The sequence below is a fragment of the Temnothorax nylanderi genome, unplaced genomic scaffold (assembly GCF_030848795.1).
Source record: "Temnothorax nylanderi isolate EJ_2023f unplaced genomic scaffold, tnyl_v1.0 TNYL_tig0161_pilon, whole genome shotgun sequence".
Taxonomy (NCBI): Eukaryota; Metazoa; Arthropoda; class Insecta; order Hymenoptera; family Formicidae; genus Temnothorax; species Temnothorax nylanderi.
In genome coordinates this window covers 392692-413363 of record NW_027249223.1, presented here as the reverse complement: position 1 = coordinate 413363, position 20672 = coordinate 392692, and the positions used below count along the sequence as shown (strand labels likewise).

The window sequence follows — 20672 nt, the reverse complement described above, 5'->3', positions numbered from 1 at the left end:
CTCGTTTCCATTACTGTTTTGTTAACTGAAATGGCTAAAATCTTCTTTACGAAGAGAAAGAAAATCTTCAACTAGAGCCTTTTTAACAGGATCATGATTTTTAATACACTGTGAGCGCCATAATTCTCCAACTCTTTTATAATGTACCTAACTGAAATGCTGTATAGCAGCCTCAAATTTCTGAGTTTCTGTATTATATCGAGCTACTTGATATACTGCTTTAATACAGTCATCGTAAGATTTTGGTTCATATAGTGAGGCAAAATCTGTAATTTCATTGTTTATTCTTTTATGCTTTTAAAAATCGTCCAAGTGTTCGTAATCGATTTCGCACCATATCGTGTTGATGCTGCGGTTTGTATTTCATACAAAGTTTGTTACCATATCGAATAATTAATTCGTCATATCTTATAAGACGCGTAATAGATCTTCTCTTAACACTGGAAAGATCACTTTTTTTAGAGTTTGAGAAGCTATTTCATTAATTCTACCGAGGATTGCTCGTCCAAGGGACTGTTATTATTCGATTTTTTAGAATGTTTTACATTTACACACTTTCGAACATGATTTCGTAAAGTATTTTAGAAAAAAAATCCATGACAGTTGATACACACTCCATATTCATTAGCTGTTTTGTTCAAACTTTATATTCGGTCCTTCTAACAACATGTAACTTGCCATCATTTAACATTTGTTCGTGTTAAATTGAAATTCTCCTTTTCGACGTATTGTTTCAATTATTTTTTTACGTTCAAGACATCCTTTCGGTAATGCAGCGAATTTCTTAACATCTTCTTCATTACGATGTACACTTTCTAAATGTCTTGCAATTTTTGCTTTTGGTAACTTACAATAAAAACAGTAATATTTTTTTGTGCCACTACGAGAATTATCAATTGTAAGTTGTGCATCATCACATCCTGATACACCCGATGCATTTGCGGTTGTTGATAAATTAAAAGTAGTCGATTCGTTTAAGCTATTGTTACATGCACTTGCTTCATTTTCGTTTATAAGTTCATCATTGCTTTCATAATCTGTGTAGCTAGCTGAATCTTCTGATGGTTCATAATCTTTGTCAAAGTAGTTCTCATCTTCGATATTTTCACTATTTTTCTCCGGATTATTCTCCACTTGTTCTTCTATTATAGTATTCCTAATTCCACTAAACATAAAACATTACTGTATATATAACTTTATTAAATATGTAAAGATGTAAATACGTGTAAATAAAATTTTAATAAAACTTATATATAATTTTTATAACAAAATTTACTTATTATTAACTAACTTTGGGTAATATCTTCAATTTCAGGAAAATTTTCAAAGTAGTTCTCACCTTCGATATTTTCACTATTTTTCTCCAGATTATTCTCCACTTGTTCTTCTATTATAGTATTTCCTAATTCCACTAAACATAAAACATTACTGTATATATAACTTTTGTTGCGGCCCCAATTAGTATTACGAAATAGATTAAGAAATACTGTTTAAAGAAAAGAATTTAATAATAAAGAAGAAAGACCGAGAATAACAATAAGGAACGCGACCGCGAAAGTCCGACAGAATTACGCAAGCCGAATCAGAACGAGATGAGTTGCGCGATCGGCCCACATACGATCGAGCAACTCAGCGATAACGAAGGACAGGACGAGGATACAAAAGGAAGCGACAAAAGGAGACGAGAGGGCAATGTGAGTCAGGGAGCAGACCAGTAACGGGCATCAAACGCGAATAACGATTGTAACGCAGAGTGACTATTAAACGTTATCCTTTATTCAAAAAGTGCTAGTTAATTCCATCGACCCCGTACCCTCCGTGGACCAAAAGAATCCAAGTGACCCCTCGCAAAAAGGGGGCACATCAAATGGTGGCAGCGGTGGGATCCATTGGCAGGAAGACGGGAACGACAGCTGAAAAAGAAAAACAAGTGAATCAGTGAGGCAGTGCAACATCCTCAACGGAGACACGGCAGCCAGATTCAAAAGCAGCGGACAACACGGTAGCGGCCGACGAGGGACAAGCAAGCAGCGTAACCCGAGACGGCACCGACCTACCTCAACGAGGGCTCACCGACTGATAAAGCGGCACGAGCACCGACCAGCAACATGCGACTAGCGACCGTAATGTAAGTCGATTAAGCAAATTATGTAAAACGCAATTACCGTAGATGTCGGAAAACGAAAATCCACCTGCGGAACTAAACCAATCGTGGCTCCATAGCGGGACGTCACGACGAGCGCGTAGAAATAGACCGTTAAGCCCCGTGCAAACGACCGAAGAAGTCGTAAGCGATAATCGCGAAACCGTGCGTAGAAATTTAGACGCGTACTACTCAAGCGAAAGCGAATCGGAACCGGAATTACACCCGAACAGCGTGATCGAACGCGAACAATTCGACGATTCCGTTGTAATTTTAGACGCGAGAGTAATAGGACAAAATAACTGCCCCGACGAAGATAGACTCCACCCCTCACACGCGCACACACAATCCGAAGACGCGGACAGTACGACCAGTAGGCTAACACACAGACGAGAGTTTTCATTAACCTCGTATGATAGCAGCGTATTTAATCCGCACGAGTATTATTCTGCCTCGAGAAACGTGAACGTACTCGAGATGGCGGAAGCAACTAATAGCAACCACGACGCGAATAACGTAAATGACAACGCGCCGATAACTCCAGAAGACGTAGACGCAGAAATCAACCGCCTTAATAGAGTGTTATCTCAGAGGAGAACACCGGCGAATAATCGTAACCGAATTCCCGGATTACAACCGGACGATAGAGATGCCATTCTCGACGAGATATTAAATGGAATCCGCAACTTACAAGACCGCGTAAATCAACTAGAAACGGCGAATCCTGAACGCCGCGAATTTGTCGCGAGACGCGAGCCAAGTAACCTCCCGTTCGAAGTAACGTACGGACGAACGTCATACGATATCCGGAACCAAGCGGAACGCGCTATCGGATATCTACGCTTAAAAGAGGCACGAGATATGATACCCGAGTTCGACGGATCCTCGAGTAAGTTACAAGAATTCTTAAGCGCCGCGTCATATGCAATAAAAAACATAAATCCTATGGAAGAAGGAACGCTATTAGAAGCAGTATTATGCACAAAGCTAAAAGGAAGAGCGATGATAGATTTTCAAACGCGAGAAATAAGAGATTTCGCACAACTAAAGAAAGAATTAGAAGTTTGCTATCTGAGCCGCAAAAGCACAACACACTTACAACTAGAGTTCAATACACTCAAGCAAAAACCCGGAGAAAATGCAAGAGCATTCGGATTAAGAGCAGATAAACTAGCAATGGAGCTATACGACTCCATGATAGAGGGAAGAAATCACACGATAGAAAGCAAGCGAACTATATTAGAAACGATTCAACAACAGGCATTACAGAATTTCCAATTAGGATTGAGAGACGAGATCAAGTTACTTGTCCGAGCTCAACATTTCGCAACCTTGCAAGAAGCGATTGCCGGAGCAAGCGCCGAAGAAAAAGTAAACGGGCCAAGCGGAATTCCGCCGCGTCCCAAAAATAATTATGCGTACTCGCCGCAACCGCGCGATAACCGAGCGATAGTACAATGCCAAAAATGCGGAAAATACGGGCATCACGGAAGGGAATGTCGTACCAGTAGATACGCGAACCGTTTCCCCTTACCGAAACCCGATAGGACACCCCGCGTAAACGCGATAGATAAAGTCTGCAATTATTGTAAGAAAGCAGGACACATGCGCGAAGAATGTTGGCTGTTAAATGGTCGACCAAATAAAGAAAGAACAAACCACCACAAACCTAATAATCCGAGAGGACAAAACAAAAACTTTCATCCGAAAACGAACGGACCGAGAAAAAAAGACAGCAATTCAGCCGCGAATAGCGATGAAGAAGACAAGAGGACACAAAGCACCGCCGACCGGCATTAGAGTATCAGGTGTCACACATGACGAACAAGCCGCGGAAGCATGCAGGACTGGACTTAATCACTCTGCCCATGCGAGAAGCGAAGCGCGAAAAATAAATTTACTGTTTGATACCGGAGCGGCCGTATCAATAATAAAAGTAAAACATTTGAAAGGCGAAACAATGATAGAAGAGGATAAAATGGCCCTTACCGGAGTAACAGGTCACAAAGCCCATACGATTGGAAAATTTACAGCGACCATAGATTTGAAAGATAGAAAGATCAAGCACACGATATATGTCGTCAAGGATGATTTCCGATTGAATACGACGGGATACTAGGCGTAGATTTTATAAAGAAGCATCAAGCGTCATATAGTTACGAGTCAAGCTCAATACGCATAGGGAAAAGCATATTAAAATTATATCCGTATAAGAAAATGGTTTTAAAACCGCGAAGCGAGACAATAGTACAAGTCGCGACCGATAAAAATTCACTAGGAATAATACAGGCAGAAGAGACAATGCCAGGAGTGTTCATAGGAAATTGCCTAGTGATGCCAGAAAACTTTCTATGTCCAGCAAGCATATTGAATACGACTGAGAAGACAGTCGAAATGCTAATGCCGCAAGTGACATTAGAGGAGTTAGAGCAAGAAGAAGCAGAAGAGATAGAAGTAAACCAAGTAAACAAGGCAGAAGAAACAGTGCCGCGTAGCGAAAGAGTCGAAAAATTGATACGCACGCAACACTTAAATGAAGAAGAAAAGAAAGCCATTATGGAAATTTGCAGAGATTACAGCGATGTATTGCATGTGGAAGGAGAGCCACTGACATGCACTGATATCGTCGCGCATAAGATTACCACGAAGGCGGGCAGCGTACCGGTCAACGTCCGACCGTACCGCTTGCCAGAAAAGCACAAGGAAGAAGTAAATAGACAAGTGAAAGAGATGTTAAAAAACGGAATAATTAGACCTAGCACGAGCCCGTGGAATGCGCCGTTGCTAGTAGTACCGAAGAAAAGAGACGCATCAGGAAAATTAAAACTGAGAGTGGTAATAGATTTTCGGTTTGTAAACGATCTAACGGAGGGAGATTCCTTCCCGTTGCCAAACATAACCGATATCCTTGACCAACTGGGAAAAGCAAAATATTTTACCACGCTAGACCTCGCCTCGGGATATCATCAAATCCCGATGGAAGAAGAAGATAAAGAAAAAACAGCGTTCTCTACACAATACGGACATTACGAGCATAATCGAATGCCTTTTGGACTGAAAAATGCCCCAGCGACATTTCAACGAGCAATAATAGCCGTTCTAGCAGGACTAGTAGGATTACAATGCTTAGTATATCTAGACGATATAATAGTATACGGAGCAAGTTTACAAGAGCACAATAAAAGGTTAGTAGAAGTACTAAAAAGACTGAGAAAGTACAATTTGAAATTACAGCCCGATAAATGCGAATTCCTTCGGAAAGAAGTGACGTATCTCGGACATGTAATAACAGAAAACGGAATCTCGCCAGATCCTTCAAAACTAGAAGCAGTAAAAAGCTTCCCGACACCAACAAAGGTAAAAGACATCCAGGCTTTCGTAGGATTAGCCGGATATTACCGAAGATTTATTAAAGATTTCTCAGCAATCGCCAAGCCACTCACAAAAATGACCAGAAAGAATATCAAATTCGAGTGGAACGCAGAACAACAAAACGCATTTAAAATACTTAAAGAAAAATTAACTACAGCACCGGTATTAAAATACCCGGACTTCTCCCAAGAATTTGTAGTGACGACCGACGCGTCAGACTACGCAATCGGAGCCATACTGTCACAGGGAAAGATAGGTCAAGATCAACCCGTGGCGTATGCGAGCAGAGTACTGTCAAAGGCCGAGCAAAATTACAACACTACTGAGAAAGAATTATTAGCGATAGTATGGGCGGTGAAACACTTCCGACCATACGTTTATGGAACAAAATTTACTATAGTGACAGACCATAAATCATTGGTTTGGCTATTTAACGTAAAAGACCCCGGATCCCGATTAATCCGATGGAGGTTAAAATTAGAGGAATACGACTACACTATCGTACACAAGGCCGGTCAAGAGAATAGAAACGCCGATGCGCTGAGTCGACATGTGCCGACAGATATCAACAAGATAGAGAAGGAAGAGAACAACGAAGAGGAGAGCGAAAGAAAATACACAGAAGAAGAGAAGCAACGTATATTATACGAATACCATGATGCACCTGTAGGAGGACATCAAGGTGTGGAACGCACCATAAACCGAATAAGGTTGACGCATAATTGGAGAGGATTAACTCGAGACGTCGAAGAGTACATTAATAAATGCGAATTGTGTCAGAAGAACAAATTATCGCGGAAAAATAAAGCACCCTTAGTAATCACAGACACCGCAGACAGACCATTCGAAAAATGTGCTCTAGATATAGTAGGACCACTGACGGTGACCGAAAACGGAAATAAATATATCCTCACGTTTCAGGATAATTTATCAAAATTCAGTAAAGCGATACCCGTACCTAATCAAGAAGCGAATACAATCGCGAAAGAATTTGTCACAAAGATCATCTTTGAATACGGTATCCCCGACAAAGTACTGACAGACCGAGGAACGAATTTCCTTAGCGAGATATTTAAAAGCACGTGTAAATTACTGAAGATCGAAAAAATTCAAACAACGGCGTACCATCCTGAGAGCAAAGGAGCATTAGAACGATCTCATAGGACGTTAGCAGAATACTTGAGACATTATATTAACGCGGACCAGACAGACTGGGACGAATGGACGCCATACGCAATGTTCGCGTACAACACAACGCCACACACGGCGACCGGGTTTACACCCTTTGAATTGGTATACGGGCACCGAGCGACACTACCGACGGCACTGTCGCAACCACCAAAACCAACGTACACTTATGACGATTACGCGCAAGAGCTGAAAGAAAAATTAAGAGCGACACAAAGAGTTGCAAAGGAACATTTGCGGAACGAAAAATCTAAGGCCAAGGAGACGTATGATAAGAAGACAAAAGAAATCAATTTCCGAGTGGGAGACAAAGTTCTTTTGCACGACGAAACGGTGCGTAGAGGGAGATCGAAAAAATTAGAATCCCCGTGGATAGGACCGTACGAAGTAATTGAAAAACACTCAGACGTCAATTACACGATCAAAAAGGGACGGAAAACCACGCGAGTACACGTAAACCGACTAAAGCCCTTTATAGAACAGTAAAAAGCGCAAAAGAGCAAGCAATAGAAAGTAGGCGATAGAAAGTAGAAGATATTAAAAAATAAGATAAATAAGATAATAAGTACTTACCGAACATCAAGCACGGCGAACCATCCGCACCACCCGTCGACCGGTGGCCACATCCACCGAGACTTCCAAGGGCATGATGGGCACCCATGTGCCCGGAGGTGTTAATAACACTTCCGCGTAGGAGGGAGGGGGCGACGTCGGCCCCGAACCTAAATTCGCAGCCACCCGCGCACTAGGCGCACGAGGCGCGGCACTCACGCTCACGGCGCCCGCACGAGCGGCGCGTAGCCAATACGTGCGCCAACACGCATCACACGTTGATGGAGCAAAATAGAGGTCACACCGTATGCACCTCATTTTAGATGGTACCACAAATCAGCGCAACGAATAATGTGCTCAGATCTAAGCGTCAAGAGCGACTAAACGCGCAACAAAAAGAATGCAAGGAGACAGTAGAATAAAGCCAAGAGAAAAATTCAGAGAAAAGTAACATGAGTCCTTATCTTACAGGACGCTGATCGTCGTCCAGCACTTCGCGAAAAAAGCGAAACCCGAGACAGCACCATCGTACGAGATACGACAATTCAGCAGCGAGCCGGGAATATACTTCGAGAGAACCGGACAATTACAACAGGTAGAAGCCACCTGGAAATTAGCGATCAAAATAGACATATCAGCCCTAGGAAACAGATATCACCAACTACAAGCGTTCCTACAGCAAACCGAAGCATTGTGCGAAACGATACTCGCAATGGACACGCAGCAGAGGTGCAAAAATATTCTCCATACGATAGAGAAAGATAATGAAAAATTAACGCAATTACTAACGCGATTACAGTCAATATATAGAACAACCGATAATAAACGTGGTTTAATAGATGCGATCGGCACGATCAGCAAAACGCTGTTCGGCACTATGGATGCCGACGACGCAAAGCACATACAGGAGCAGCTTGAACTGATACAAAATCAGCAACAGACTCTACGGCACACCGCAAAAAATCAATTAAAGGTGATAAATGCCACAATAGGCCACATGGAGGCCTTAGAAAAATCGTTATATCATAACGAGCAACTGCTGACGAACGTCACGACACGGATACAGGTGGACACAGCACTGTACGCCAAAAGAGAAAAAGTAGACGAACAGTTATTAGTACTAACCACAATTACTGAAGACCTAATAGAAGACGTGAAAGACACGATAGATTACCTCACATATTCGCGAGAAGGAATCATACTCACTCGCTTGTTACCGATAGAAAAAATAATAACGGAATTAAAAGAGGCGACGTCACAATTGACGCGAGGATCTCATTTCCCATTTAAAGTTAGACTGGAGAATTGGAACGACATACAAAACTACGTAGAAATTAACGCGTATTACGATAACCCGAACATTTATACGATAATCAAATTTCCCGTGGTAGCATACCCCGTGTACGAAATAATAAAAACGACACCACTACCTATCCACAACCACGCGAATATTTTTACATTTCTAAGAATTACTCATAACATATTAGCGATAGATAGAGAGAATCATAATTATATAACGCTAGGGGAACGCGAGTTAAATGATTGTAAACGAAACGGAATGAAATATGTATGTAACCGAAACTACCCGGTATACTTCATAAAAGCCGACGCACCATGCGAGGTGCAAGTTTATGTAAAAACGCCAGGATATGTAAATACCTGCGAGAAACGTCAGATACTATCCAATGTAACCCTATGGATAACATTAAGCGAACCACAAACGTGGCTATTCTCAACGCCAAAAAAGCAAAAGCTAACGATTCAATGTAACGATCAGGCGGAACAGAAAGTAGAAATCGAACGAACAGGAAAACTAATTATAAACGAAAATTGTAAACTAACCACACCCGACATTATTATAAAAACAAAAAGACAAACTATGAAACAAATAGAAATGCACTTAGCAGATTTTAACCTAACACTAACAAACGAAAATAAAAATACTAACGGACAAGCGAAAAAAGAAATTAGATTAGAACCTGTAATCAGAAATCCGAACGAATTAATGGAATTAAGCCTAGACATAAGCGACATAAATAAAGAGTTGGAAAAACCCCAAGACACCCTAATAAAAAATCCCTACATCATATACCCCGTAGGCTCGACACTCACGATAATAATAATACTAAGCGTAATAGGAATAAGTATCTATATAATAAAAAGAAACAAGAAACGAGCAAGGGCCCAACCGCACATACAGGGCGACCCAGCGATATTATACTAGAAAATAAGAAAAATGTAAACCATAAAGAAGATAAACCACCCTAATAGAAAGAGGAGTAGGAAATAAGCAACAAAACATTGTCACGAAAACTACAGACCGTAGTTTCCTTCTCTCAAAGGGGGAGGGATGTTGCGGCCCCAATTAGTATTACGAAATAGATTAAGAAATACTGTTTAAAGAAAAGAATTTAATAATAAAGAAGAAAGACCGAGAATAACAATAAGGAACGCGACCGCGAAAGTCCGACAGAATTACGCAAGCCGAATCAGAACGAGATGAGTTGCGCGATCGGCCCACATACGATCGAGCAACTCAGCGATAACGAAGGACAGGACGAGGATACAAAAGGAAGCGACAAAAGGAGACGAGAGGGCAATGTGAGTCAGGGAGCAGACCAGTAACGGGCATCAAACGCGAATAACGATTGTAACGCAGAGTGACTATTAAACGTTATCCTTTATTCAAAAAGTGCTAGTTAATTCCATCGACCCCGTACCCTCCGTGGACCAAAAGAATCCAAGTGACCCCTCGCAAAAAGGGGGCACAACACTTTATTAAATATGTAAAGATGTAAATACGTGTAAATAAAATTTTAATAAAACTTATATATAATTTTTATGACAAAATTTTACTTATTAACTAACTTTGGGTAATATCTTCAATTTCAGGAAAATTTTCTAATGTATATGTATTATTGAAAGGCATCAATTCATCCATTATAAAAGAAGTATCATTAATACTACTACAATCTAGCAAACAGTTTCCTATTTCTTCATTGTTATAATTACTTTGTTGTAAAATTAATGATTTGTCCGATACAGTTAAATTTGGCGAGTTACTTTCAGACTGATACCTGCAATCAAACATAAATAATTTATATAGATTCTTTATATATGCATAAAAATAAATGCATGATATATTTCGATGCAAATTAGTCACAAAAATAAAAATTGAAATAAAAAACTAAAATATCTCTAATTCCTTAACAAGTTCAGGAACATGTTTTGTCTGAATACTGCTTCAATCTATTCCAAGAAAAATGTGTGTAATACTTTCAACAATATAACAATTTATAAAACAAATAGTATGTATAATACACAGAAAAAATAGCAAATAAAGCGTAACCATAAAATAATATGTAAGACATGGCAAAAAGAATATAAAGCATAGCGTTAAAATAAAACTAGATTAATTATTAGTTTTTGATGTTTTGGTTTTATGAAACATTAATTGATATAAATATTTATAGAAATAGTAAAGAGAAATGTTTTCTTCTAATAGAAAAATAATGCTGTTTGTAGAAAGAAACAATTTAAAAAAATTTTAATATGAACAATTAATTCTTCATTTAAGTACTTTTTTAATTAAAGTACTTTTAATTAAAGTACTTTTTTTAAATATAATTTTGAATTTAAAAATCAAATATTTACAAAATTGTAATTATAACTATTTTAGATAAAATTATTTAAATTAAAGAGTTTTAACTATATATTTTATTTCTTTATGAAATATTTGTGATGCGCTATGTCGTACATATATTTTACATACTTGTCTTCAAAAGTGTCTTGTTGCCATAATTTGCCGCATACATCTGAAATAACTAGTAAATTATTCGTATTTTATTAAATTAAAATTTTTCATTTTATTATTGTGCAACATTAGGAAAACTTTATTTACCTGCATACTTCCAGTTCTGTAATTGTTTCAGATTTATTTTTTCTGTCATTACATATTAGTTGCTTGCTTGAATTTTCATTATATGACAAGTTTTTATAAAATGCGCGATTAAACGCAGCAAGCAGAAATTGAGAACGATCTATAAAAGCGGCAGATGTTAAAATAAAATATCAATTATTTCAAAATAAGAAACTAAAGGAAAAACTGATAGGTAAATGAATATGTATATGTCACATGACATTTCAATTAAAAATACCAAAACTTCTATCAGATTTTTATTTCTATCTTATTTTGACTTCAAATTACCTTGTATATTATTAAACTGTTTATTACTCTTTTCACTCTCTTTATAATTTTGTAAAACACGCGTTTTGTTATGTCCGTCGAGAATTTTTCTATCTTCAGTTTCATTCATTTCTGTTAATAAATAATATCTTTATATAAACATTATATAGATATTTTATCTTTCAGCTCTAGGATTTTTATGACTTAGAAATTTACTGTGTACCTTCCAATTTCTGTTCATTATATAATATTAATTTATTATCTTTTCAAAACTTATGATTATTAGTATTTCTACTTTCATAATTTTATAGAACAATCTTGAAATTTACTTTATTTTCATTTTCCATCTTTATTTCTATTTTTGTTGTATCTTATAATCTCTACAATTGCTTTGCGAAACATACTTTTCTCTATTTATGCAATCGATAAATGTACAAACTTAGAAGTCGAAAATGTTTTAAAAATATTTTGAATACAATAATTGAACATCATACCTGAGTTATCTTGTAGATTATTATATAACTTAATTTCATTTGTTTTATTTTTATTTTTATAATTATTTGTTATTCCAGTATCATCATTGTGTAGAATAACGCCTAAATTAATTTCACTTTCTTGTACGTTTTTCACTCTTATGTTCATCTTACTTATGTTCTTTTTGTTATTAAGTTCTTGAATTTGATTTTCCTTTTTTCGTTTTTCGTTTGAATAAAGTTCTTTTTTTACAACTGTAATTAATAATTTAAAAAATTTCAATAGTATACCCTAATAATCAAATCAGCAATCAGCAAAGAATTTTAATGTTTAATAAACAATAGATAATAAAATGAAAATCCAATATCAAATTTAAGCATTTGGAATTATATCTAGTGATTAACTCATTTTTTCTAAAACAAATTAGAAAAAAGTAAAGTAAAAAAATAAAAAATTATTAAGTTTTACATTATAATAATATTTAATCAATAGACAATATAGTTTATTTCTCTAATTATTTTTAACTTATTAAATTAAACAATTTATTAATGATAACCCAATAACTATCTCTAAATTAATAAAATAGTATGTAAAAAAAAATACAAAACAGTATTATAATAAGTATGTAAAATTTATAGAATTAAAAATTAATATGTAGATACCTTTTATATAAAAGTTCGATAATATTTTATTTTCTATTATGGTTGGAATCTGACGTTCTCTGAAGTGCGTTACTTGATCTAATTTTGAGAAAATATTACATAGTTAGTAGTTTTACAAATATTAGACACATTTAAAAATATACATTAAAGTTAAGACTTATTCGTAATAGTACTCTAATAGTTTTATAATAGATTTATTACTCTGTATTATTCATTTTCTTACTCGTTTTTCTGATAACTTTCGTCAAATAAATGTAAGGAATATTCATATTTAAATTATTCGCAATATTTTTAAGTACACCATAGTTTCCTGAAAAAGAATGAAAATATTGATAACATTTATATGTTTAAAAAATTAAATTACATTTTTGCACTTATAAAAAATTACTGGTTACAATAAAAGATACATTCCACTCAACACTACAAATGCTTCGAAGCACTTCTTTTCTCCTTTCTCTCAATAAAGAAAGAAGCAGAAGAAGGATGCTTCAAAGTGTTTGTAGCATCAAATGAACCGCAGCTGTGACAATTGTGTTTAAGTTAGAATATACGTACCATGCTTAGCTATTATAACGTCATGTTTCTTTTTTCTGTTTGTGCACACATAGTGCTTTCGATTTCTTTTTATTAAGAAATAATGTATTTTTGCCATGTTTTCTATAAAAAAAAACAGTGAATTTGCTTAAGGTAAATGTACCAATGCCGGGACGCTTAAGACCGATGTCTGGACACCTTTATTATTTCAGTTTTTAAGTAAGTATAACGCGAATTAAAATTAAAGACAAAACTATAATACGAAAAAAATACTTTTATTTATGATTCTTCGATTCGAATTTGCATTATAACTTATTTAAGAACTAAAATGATAAAAATGTCCAGACACAGGTACGTGTCCGGGCATTGGTACATTTACCTTAAATACAACAAACTTTGTATGCACATTGAAGACTATCATTACCTAACCTAAATTAAACTTTCTTACCTCAGCTTATCTAAATACAAAAAACGCAGAGAAACTTGATTCAATATTCAATATTTGGGTGCATTTGTTTACGCAAGGCTGCGTGCAGAAACATCACCCAAGTGCTAAAAATCCTACAGCATATGTTACGTGCACTATAAATTTTCAGCGCTCGGGTGATGTTTCTGCACGCAGCCCTGTGTAAACGAATGCACCCTTTATTCCGTCAAACAACGAAACGTTACGTTTACATACTAATAACGTCTACCTAATCTTTGATTTCCACGTATACGTTGCCGCGCTTTACAGTCATCAAATACAAAATGACATAGATGCATATGCATAGCATGAGAATGTTCAGACCAATGAGCATGCATTGTAAATTAAGGTCGGTATTCATAGTCGATTCGTATATTTAAGATCGTTTTAAGTATGGTCAGAGGCAGACTTGAGACATCGTCCAACCAATAAAATGTCAGTATTAGCATCTTAAACGTGAAATTTCATGGGCAGTGAAAAGCAGCAGCAGATCGTACTGATTTGCTACAAAATAGAGAAGTTCTCGAGTTTCTAGAACTTCTCTATTTTATAGCCAATCAGTACGATCTGCTGCTGCTTTTCACTGCTCATGAAATTTCACCTTAAGACATTACTTAAAACAATCTTGAAATAAGAATCTTGAAATAAGAATCTTGAATTAAGATCCGACTATGAATAACGGCTTAAGAGCCGATTTCACAGTCTCCGATTAATGTGATCCTCCGATTAAACTCACTCTCCATCTCTTTCTAACTGTCCCCCTAGAAAGAGACGAAGAGTGAGTTTAATCGGAGGATCAAGTTAATCGGAGACTGTGAAATCGGCCCTAAGTGGTTCATATTGAACGTTCATTAGTTTAAACAGTCTTATGCTATACATATGCAGCTATGTTATTTTGACAGCTATTAATTTTATTAGAAATATATGTATGTGTATATATGTAATGTTTAATAGTAAAAAATAATAAATAATAAAAGAATAGTATAAACTATTATTTATTTTATTAGTAAGAGATAGTAAGAATTATTATAATAAACGATAAAAATATATTTTCATTAAAAATAATACATAAAAAATACAAAAATATCCTGCACAAAATTTATAGTAATAAAAACTAGCGTCAATTTGTAGTTGACAGTAAAATTAACTATTATTTTGTCTATATATTATTTTAAAAAATGGATGTGTAAAATAGTGTAATGATAATAATATTTAGTTATTATACATTTATTATATTATATTATCATACACACGTTCACACGCACGCACACACACACACACACACACACACACACACACACACACACACACACACACACACAAATTGTATGTATAACAATTATTTTGAGGACAATTTATGTACACAATGATTACTTTAAGAACTAATCATAAGGTGTTCCAACTATACATCTAAAGTCCCCAAAGTAATCAATATATATCTAACAGTCCCCAAAGTAATCAATATACATCTAAAAGTCCCCAAAGTAATCAATATACATCTAAAAGTCCCCAAAGTAATCAATATACATCTGAAAGTCCCTAAAATAATCATTATATATTTTTTATGCATATATCCGTTACTAGTAATCATATATTGAGTACAATCAAAATACACGAATCAATAACCAATTACGCATCGCATATAACCATTATTAAAATATGTCCTTGAAGTAATCAATTTGCATATATATATATATATATATATATTTTACAAATTACTTTTTTTGCTTTTCCTAATGTTTTGTACATTTATGACTCAAAACTGTTTACATATATTTTAATATTAAAATACTATTATTTAATGTATTTAACAATATTTTCTATGTAATTAATTGAAATAAATAAGAAAACATGTAGGAAATTATAGGTTTTATTGAAAATAATCGTTTATAAAAAATGTTATAAATATATATTATATACTTTAAATCACAAGTCCTATCATAAATATAATTTTAATGTCGCGATTGAAAATAACCAGTTCAATATTTTCAACCAGGATCAGTGATGAATGAGTATTAAATTATGAAGTAAGTTGTGCTCTTTCTTCCGCTTTGTAAGCTAAATCTAAAATTTCTTTTTCAAGAGTTCTTCTTTCTTTGTACGGCAATCTTTGTAAAATGTCACCCAAATGAAGTAAAAATCCATTATCAGGTTTATTACACTCCGATATAATGTTAACTAACTGCTTCTGAAATTCATTGTCTTCATGTTTATTCTTTGGACCTAAAACATAACATATAAATATTAAGCATAAGGGACTATCCAGACAAACTTGCATAGACGCATAATCATACGCATAAGAAATTCGACTGGTTGAATTTGCGTTATGCACGTTTATGGAACAATCAAATTTCTTATGCATATGGTTATGCGTCTATGCAAGTTTGTCTGGATAGGCCCTAAAACTTGATAAAAATATTATAAATATGTACATTAAAACTAAATGCTCATAATGCCTGTTTTCAGCAAGCGACAATGTTACACTTGGTTTGTTTGCGTCGCATGCCCCAACATGCTTCTTTTCACTCCAATGCGATCGTATTGGAGCTTTTATCCAAATTATCCAATAGGATCGCATTGGAGTGAAAAGAAGCATGTTGAGGCATGTGATGCGAACGAACCTACTGTGTCGCCTGTGTCACTTCCTGAAAAACGGGCAATGTAAATACATAGTTTTAAAAAATGTCATGCGAAATTACGTTTAGTGTGGTCGATGAAGCTATTGTTTCCAGAAATATTGCTATTGATTCCTGATGTACTCAAAGAGTCATTGTCTATCATCGATTCTTCAATTTCATTAATATCTGAAGCAGTGGAAATTAAAGGAGCTTCATTTGAGTCACATGAATGTGACATTGGTAAAATATTACTTGTTGTGCTAAAAAATAAAATAATTATTTTATAAAATATTTTGTCTATTATTTAACAAATTATTATTTATAGTTTTTACACTTACGGCCTGGACTTCAGTTTATCAATTAAAAACAACATGTTATCATAATGTCGAAAAGTACTATCATCACTTGTTGTAGGTGCTGCTGAACCACTACGTAAGTATGTATTTTTCTTCTTCTTTGCTTTATTGAAAGAGTCTCGTAGGTTTCTCCAACGCTTTTTCACATCTTCTACAGTGAATTTATAATCTGAAAATATATTTCTTATTCATGAAATGTATAGATAAGTTTTCAATAACAAAAAAATTTTAATGTTTATTTTTTACTTACCTTTTAGTTCTTTCAAAACGTCACACCATGCATCACGAACTTTTAATGTAGTTCTCTTTTTTACATCTATTGTGTGATTCCACAAACAAGGTCTCATCTGAACTGCAGTAATTAAAATTTCATCAGCTTCGAGCCAACGCCTGTCTTGCTTGCCTCGAAATCTTTTCTTTTCTGGTGGATCATCGTAACTATCTTCCATTTGGTCATCTTCATCTACATCAACATCATTATGATGTACTTCAGATTCTTGTAGTAATTCCTCCTCCTCAGGCATTGTCTCTGAAGGATTTTCAGCACAGTTTAATTTACCTACAATTTAAAAACAAATTGTATAACATATATTTATGATATTTGTTATGTATGCATATATAATAATGTAGTATCAAATTTCGATCAAATTGTATTTAGCAAAACATAAAACTAACCTTTTAATAAACGATTTTTTTCATCTACATATAAACTTTCATTTTTCAAATCCATGTGCGCGAAACATGAATGGGTCATGTAATTAAAATTTTCTTTCGGCAGCCAAAAATTGCAGTAAAAGCAGCGATAATACTACAAAAAATAATTGCTTAATCTACATCTTAATATGTTAAAATAATATGTGAATAATTTCACTTACATTTTTACTTACATTATCACGTATTTGATTAGACTCACATTCATCCATTTTATTAAGAATACTTCCACTTACTTTATCAAATATAAAAAAAATTAACTGGTTTAACTTCAAGTATGATTATTTAGGTTAGGCACTCAAATACACAGATCAAATACTAAGGTTATGGCTCTATGACGCAAATCTTTAACGCAACTGCGCCACGAACGCATGCAGAAAAAATCGTAAACACTGCGGCATAGCTCTGATTGGCTGTGTCTATGACGCATTCTCTATTCCGCACTTCCATTCCGCACCATGGGATTTCAGCCTTATACATACTTCTTAAAACAGCCTTTTTTACTGGTGTCAGTGGCTTTCTCGGGGATCGATTTGGCAATCTATTTTTACATCTTTCTAACACTACAGCTCTATTCATCAATTTGTGCACTCCCCAAAGTGCTCGGCTCAATTGCCTAACAAATAACGAAGGTCTTCTCAACTTTTTTATTTCTTTCTATATTGTATACGGTTGTGACGATACGCGTATTCGTCACTAGCGCTACGGCCCTGATGGCCATCTAACACGTGCCCAGCGTCGCGGCGCACGTGTTCCTGTGCCCGGGCGGTGGGGCAGCCCCCACCGCTCTCACTCGGGGTATAAATAGGGGACTCGAGCCGACTCGAGTCACCACTGGTGACTCACCAGTCCTGTCCAGCTCCTGCTCCCGACACGACCACTCTCCGAGACCGCTTAACCAGGTTGGGTGCCCCCAACCTAGTCCTCCGTGCAGAGAACGGGTGCCCCCGTTCTCACCTGGGTGCCCCCAGAGTACGGGCCTCCCCAGCCGGGTGCCCCAAGAGTACGGGTCTCCCCAGCCGGGTGCCCCCGGTTGGTTTACCTGCCCTCTCCTGCCTCTGGGTCGGGCGCCCCCGACCCTTTCCGCCGTACGGAAGACAGGTGCCCCCGTCTTCAAGCCGGGTGCCCCCGGTGTACGGGCCGCTCACTCGGGTGCCCCCGAGTGAGCTCTTGGCCACCTGACCGTCCGCATAAGGCAACCGTACCTTCGCGAATCCGTCCGCGTAGTTATAAGTCTAGCGATAAGTACTTGTCCGCGAATTCAAGGCAACCGCGCCTCCGTCTCTTGTCCGCAAGTTCACCCCGCACACGTACACAGCGGCTCAGAAGAGCAACACACACCCACGCATATACACTCACACCCTCCATCATTTTGTATTGCCAAATAGAGAACAAGCAATAAAGATTTGTGAAACCAACCAGTGTCTCCACGTTTTCTCATCCTGGCCCGGCGAGCTAATCCGTGCGGGAAAACGCGACCGTTACATGGTGCCCGAACAGGGACCTGATCCGTGAGACACTGGTTCGTTCCCACCTAATTCATGAAGAGCTGGATTTATCAATTATCGAAGGCCGAGCTGGCGGCCGAACTAGAAAGACTAGAGATCGACTCCAGCGGCACGATCGATACCCTGCGACACAGACTCCGAGATTTTGTGGACGCTAACCCGTCATGGATCAGATCCGGAAGTGGTGATACCACTTCGACGGAAAGGACCCACTCGCGTTCCTAGAACAAGTGGAGGAGTTGCGCCAAGGATACGGGTACTCCGGAGACCAGCTTCTATTGGGACTACCAGAGCTGCTACGAGGGGATACTCTCCTCTGGTACCGGAATAGTCAGGCCTCATGGGACTCTTGGGAGGATTTTCAAAGAGATTTCCGCAACCAGTTCTTACCCCGGCGGTACCGCGCGCAGCTGTCGCGAAAGATCCAGGGGCGGTTTCAAAAACCTGACGAGCCCTTCCACAAGTACGCGACGTCTCTCCTTACGAGCATGCGACGAGCCGGAGGATTTTCGGCGGACGAACAACTCGAACGGCTCTACGACAATATGAGCCCCGAGTATAAATATTACATCCGACTGAATGACGTTACCAGTCTGGGGGACCTGCACGCACGCGCCGCGGAATACGAAGCTATTGAAAAGCAAAACCGCGAGCAAAAGGCAGAACGAAAAGCTCCGGCCGCTACTCCGTCCGTCGCCAGTACAACGTACAACCGGGAGGAGTGCTGCTGGCGATGTAAACAACGCGGGCACACTTGGTTAGAATGCAAGCGGCCAGCCAAGAAGTTCTGCTCCCGATGCGGCAAGGACGGCGTCCTCACCCGCGATTGTCACCCGACGCCGGGAAACGCCGCACGGGCCGGGGGCGAAACCGCCGCCACCCGGACCCCGCCGCCGTCCGAGTAACCTACCAACCGCGGCCGCACATCTCCGTCCGCATACGACACCGCGCTATGCGAGCGTTGATCGATACCGGTTCCGAGGTGTCCTTTATTAATACGGATACCGCCCGCTACGCGGAGAGCCTCGGATTCCCGATCCGACAGGGCACGAGCTCCGTCCACCTGGTAGACGGAGGTTCAACCACGATACCCGGGACCATGACGCTCCCGGTGAAGATTGGCCGGAAGATGCTCGAGCACGACTTCCTAATTATGCCATCGCTACAGGGCGCCGTACTCATCGGCGTGGACCTGTGGGCCCGAACGGGGATCGTGCTGCGGGCCACCGCACCACGCAAGACTGCGCAGACCTCCGAATGCGGAGCCGTAGCCCAGGGACTGGCCTCCTAAATCCCCGACGAGGAACGTCGCCTCCAGGAGTTCCTAGCTAGGGAACTCGCCCTATTTGAGGGCCTCCGCGGCCCGACCGACCGAATATCACACCGTATCCGGGTCAAGACCGACCGACCCATCAAGCAACGGTACCGACCAAGGAACCCGGCCATGCAGGCAGTCATCGACCGAGAGGTAGAAAAGATGGAACGAGAAGGCGTGATTGAGCCTTCCCACGGAGCTTGGAGTTCGCCCATTGTGCTGGTCCGAAAAAAGGACGGGACGTACCGATTCTGCATCGACTTTCGGCAAGTGAACGAAGTCACAGAAAAGGACGCGTACCCCCTGCCACAAGTCATGGCCACCTTGGATAAACTCCGGGGAGCCCGTTATCTGTCTACACTGGACCTAAAGAACGGATACTGGCAGATACCACTAACGCCCGAAAGTCGGCCAGTCACCGCTTTTACCGTACCGGGAAGAGGCCTTATGCAGTTCCGGGTAATGCCGTTTGGCCTCCATTCCGCACCAGCCACCTTCCAGAGGCTACTCGACGAGATACTGGGACCGGACCTCGCACGATACGTCCTCGTATACTTGGACTACATTATTGTGGTCAGCCGCACCTT

At 38.4% G+C, this 20672-nt stretch overlaps 2 protein-coding genes, 1 long non-coding RNA gene and 1 pseudogene across 6 annotated transcripts; 1 reads left to right on the top strand and 3 right to left on the bottom strand.

Moving 5' to 3' along the window:
- Positions 1–4: 4 nt before the first annotated feature.
- On the bottom strand, positions 5–10470 carry LOC139777762 (uncharacterized; annotated as a pseudogene).
- LOC139777754 (uncharacterized) lies at positions 1888–3943 on the top strand. The gene has a single exon (XM_071715355.1). It carries the CDS (start codon positions 2171–2173, stop codon positions 3941–3943), a length of 1773 nt encoding a protein of 590 aa, XP_071571456.1. The 5' UTR covers positions 1888–2170.
- Positions 10471–11949: 1479 nt separating the features above from the next.
- Positions 11950–13815, bottom strand: LOC139777751 (uncharacterized). Its single transcript, XR_011719429.1, has 5 exons — positions 13560–13815; positions 13133–13234; positions 12801–12887; positions 12578–12655; positions 11950–12169 (listed from the first exon to the last, which is right to left on the bottom strand). It is a non-coding gene; the product is annotated as an uncharacterized lncRNA (long non-coding RNA).
- Positions 13816–15491: 1676 nt separating this feature from the next.
- LOC139777763 (uncharacterized) lies at positions 15492–17657 on the bottom strand. 4 transcript variants are annotated; one of them, XM_071715365.1, is made up of 5 exons: positions 17499–17657; positions 16802–17080; positions 16534–16720; positions 16277–16455; positions 15492–15800 (listed from the first exon to the last, which is right to left on the bottom strand). In XM_071715365.1, exons 2-5 carry the CDS (start codon positions 17073–17075, stop codon positions 15598–15600), a joined length of 843 nt encoding a protein of 280 aa, XP_071571466.1. In that variant the 5' UTR covers positions 17076–17080; positions 17499–17657; the 3' UTR covers positions 15492–15597. The 4 variants fall into 4 exon arrangements, with proteins under 4 accessions (XP_071571466.1, XP_071571465.1, XP_071571463.1 ...); XM_071715364.1 differs by having other exon boundaries at positions 15495–15800; positions 16802–17110; positions 17427–17519; XM_071715362.1 differs by lacking the exon at positions 17499–17657 and adding an exon at positions 17227–17395 and having other exon boundaries at positions 15495–15800; positions 16802–17110.
- Positions 17658–20672: the final 3015 nt, after the last annotated feature.

Bases quoted from the DNA above. Each gene is read 5' to 3' on its own strand.
- LOC139777754 (XM_071715355.1), top strand. From the start codon at position 2,171: ATGTCGGAAAACGAAAATCCACCTGCGGAACTAAACCAATCGTGGCTC.
- LOC139777763 (XM_071715362.1), bottom strand. From the start codon at position 17,305: ATGACCCATTCATGTTTCGCGCACATGGATTTGAAAAATGAAAGTTTA. The intron at 16,721-16,801 runs GTAAGTAAAAAA...ATATATTTTCAG, and splicing joins CGTTTTGAAAGAACTAAAAG to ATTATAAATTCACTGTAGAA. The intron at 16,456-16,533 runs GTAAGTGTAAAA...TTTATTTTTTAG, and splicing joins GATAAACTGAAGTCCAGGCC to CACAACAAGTAATATTTTAC.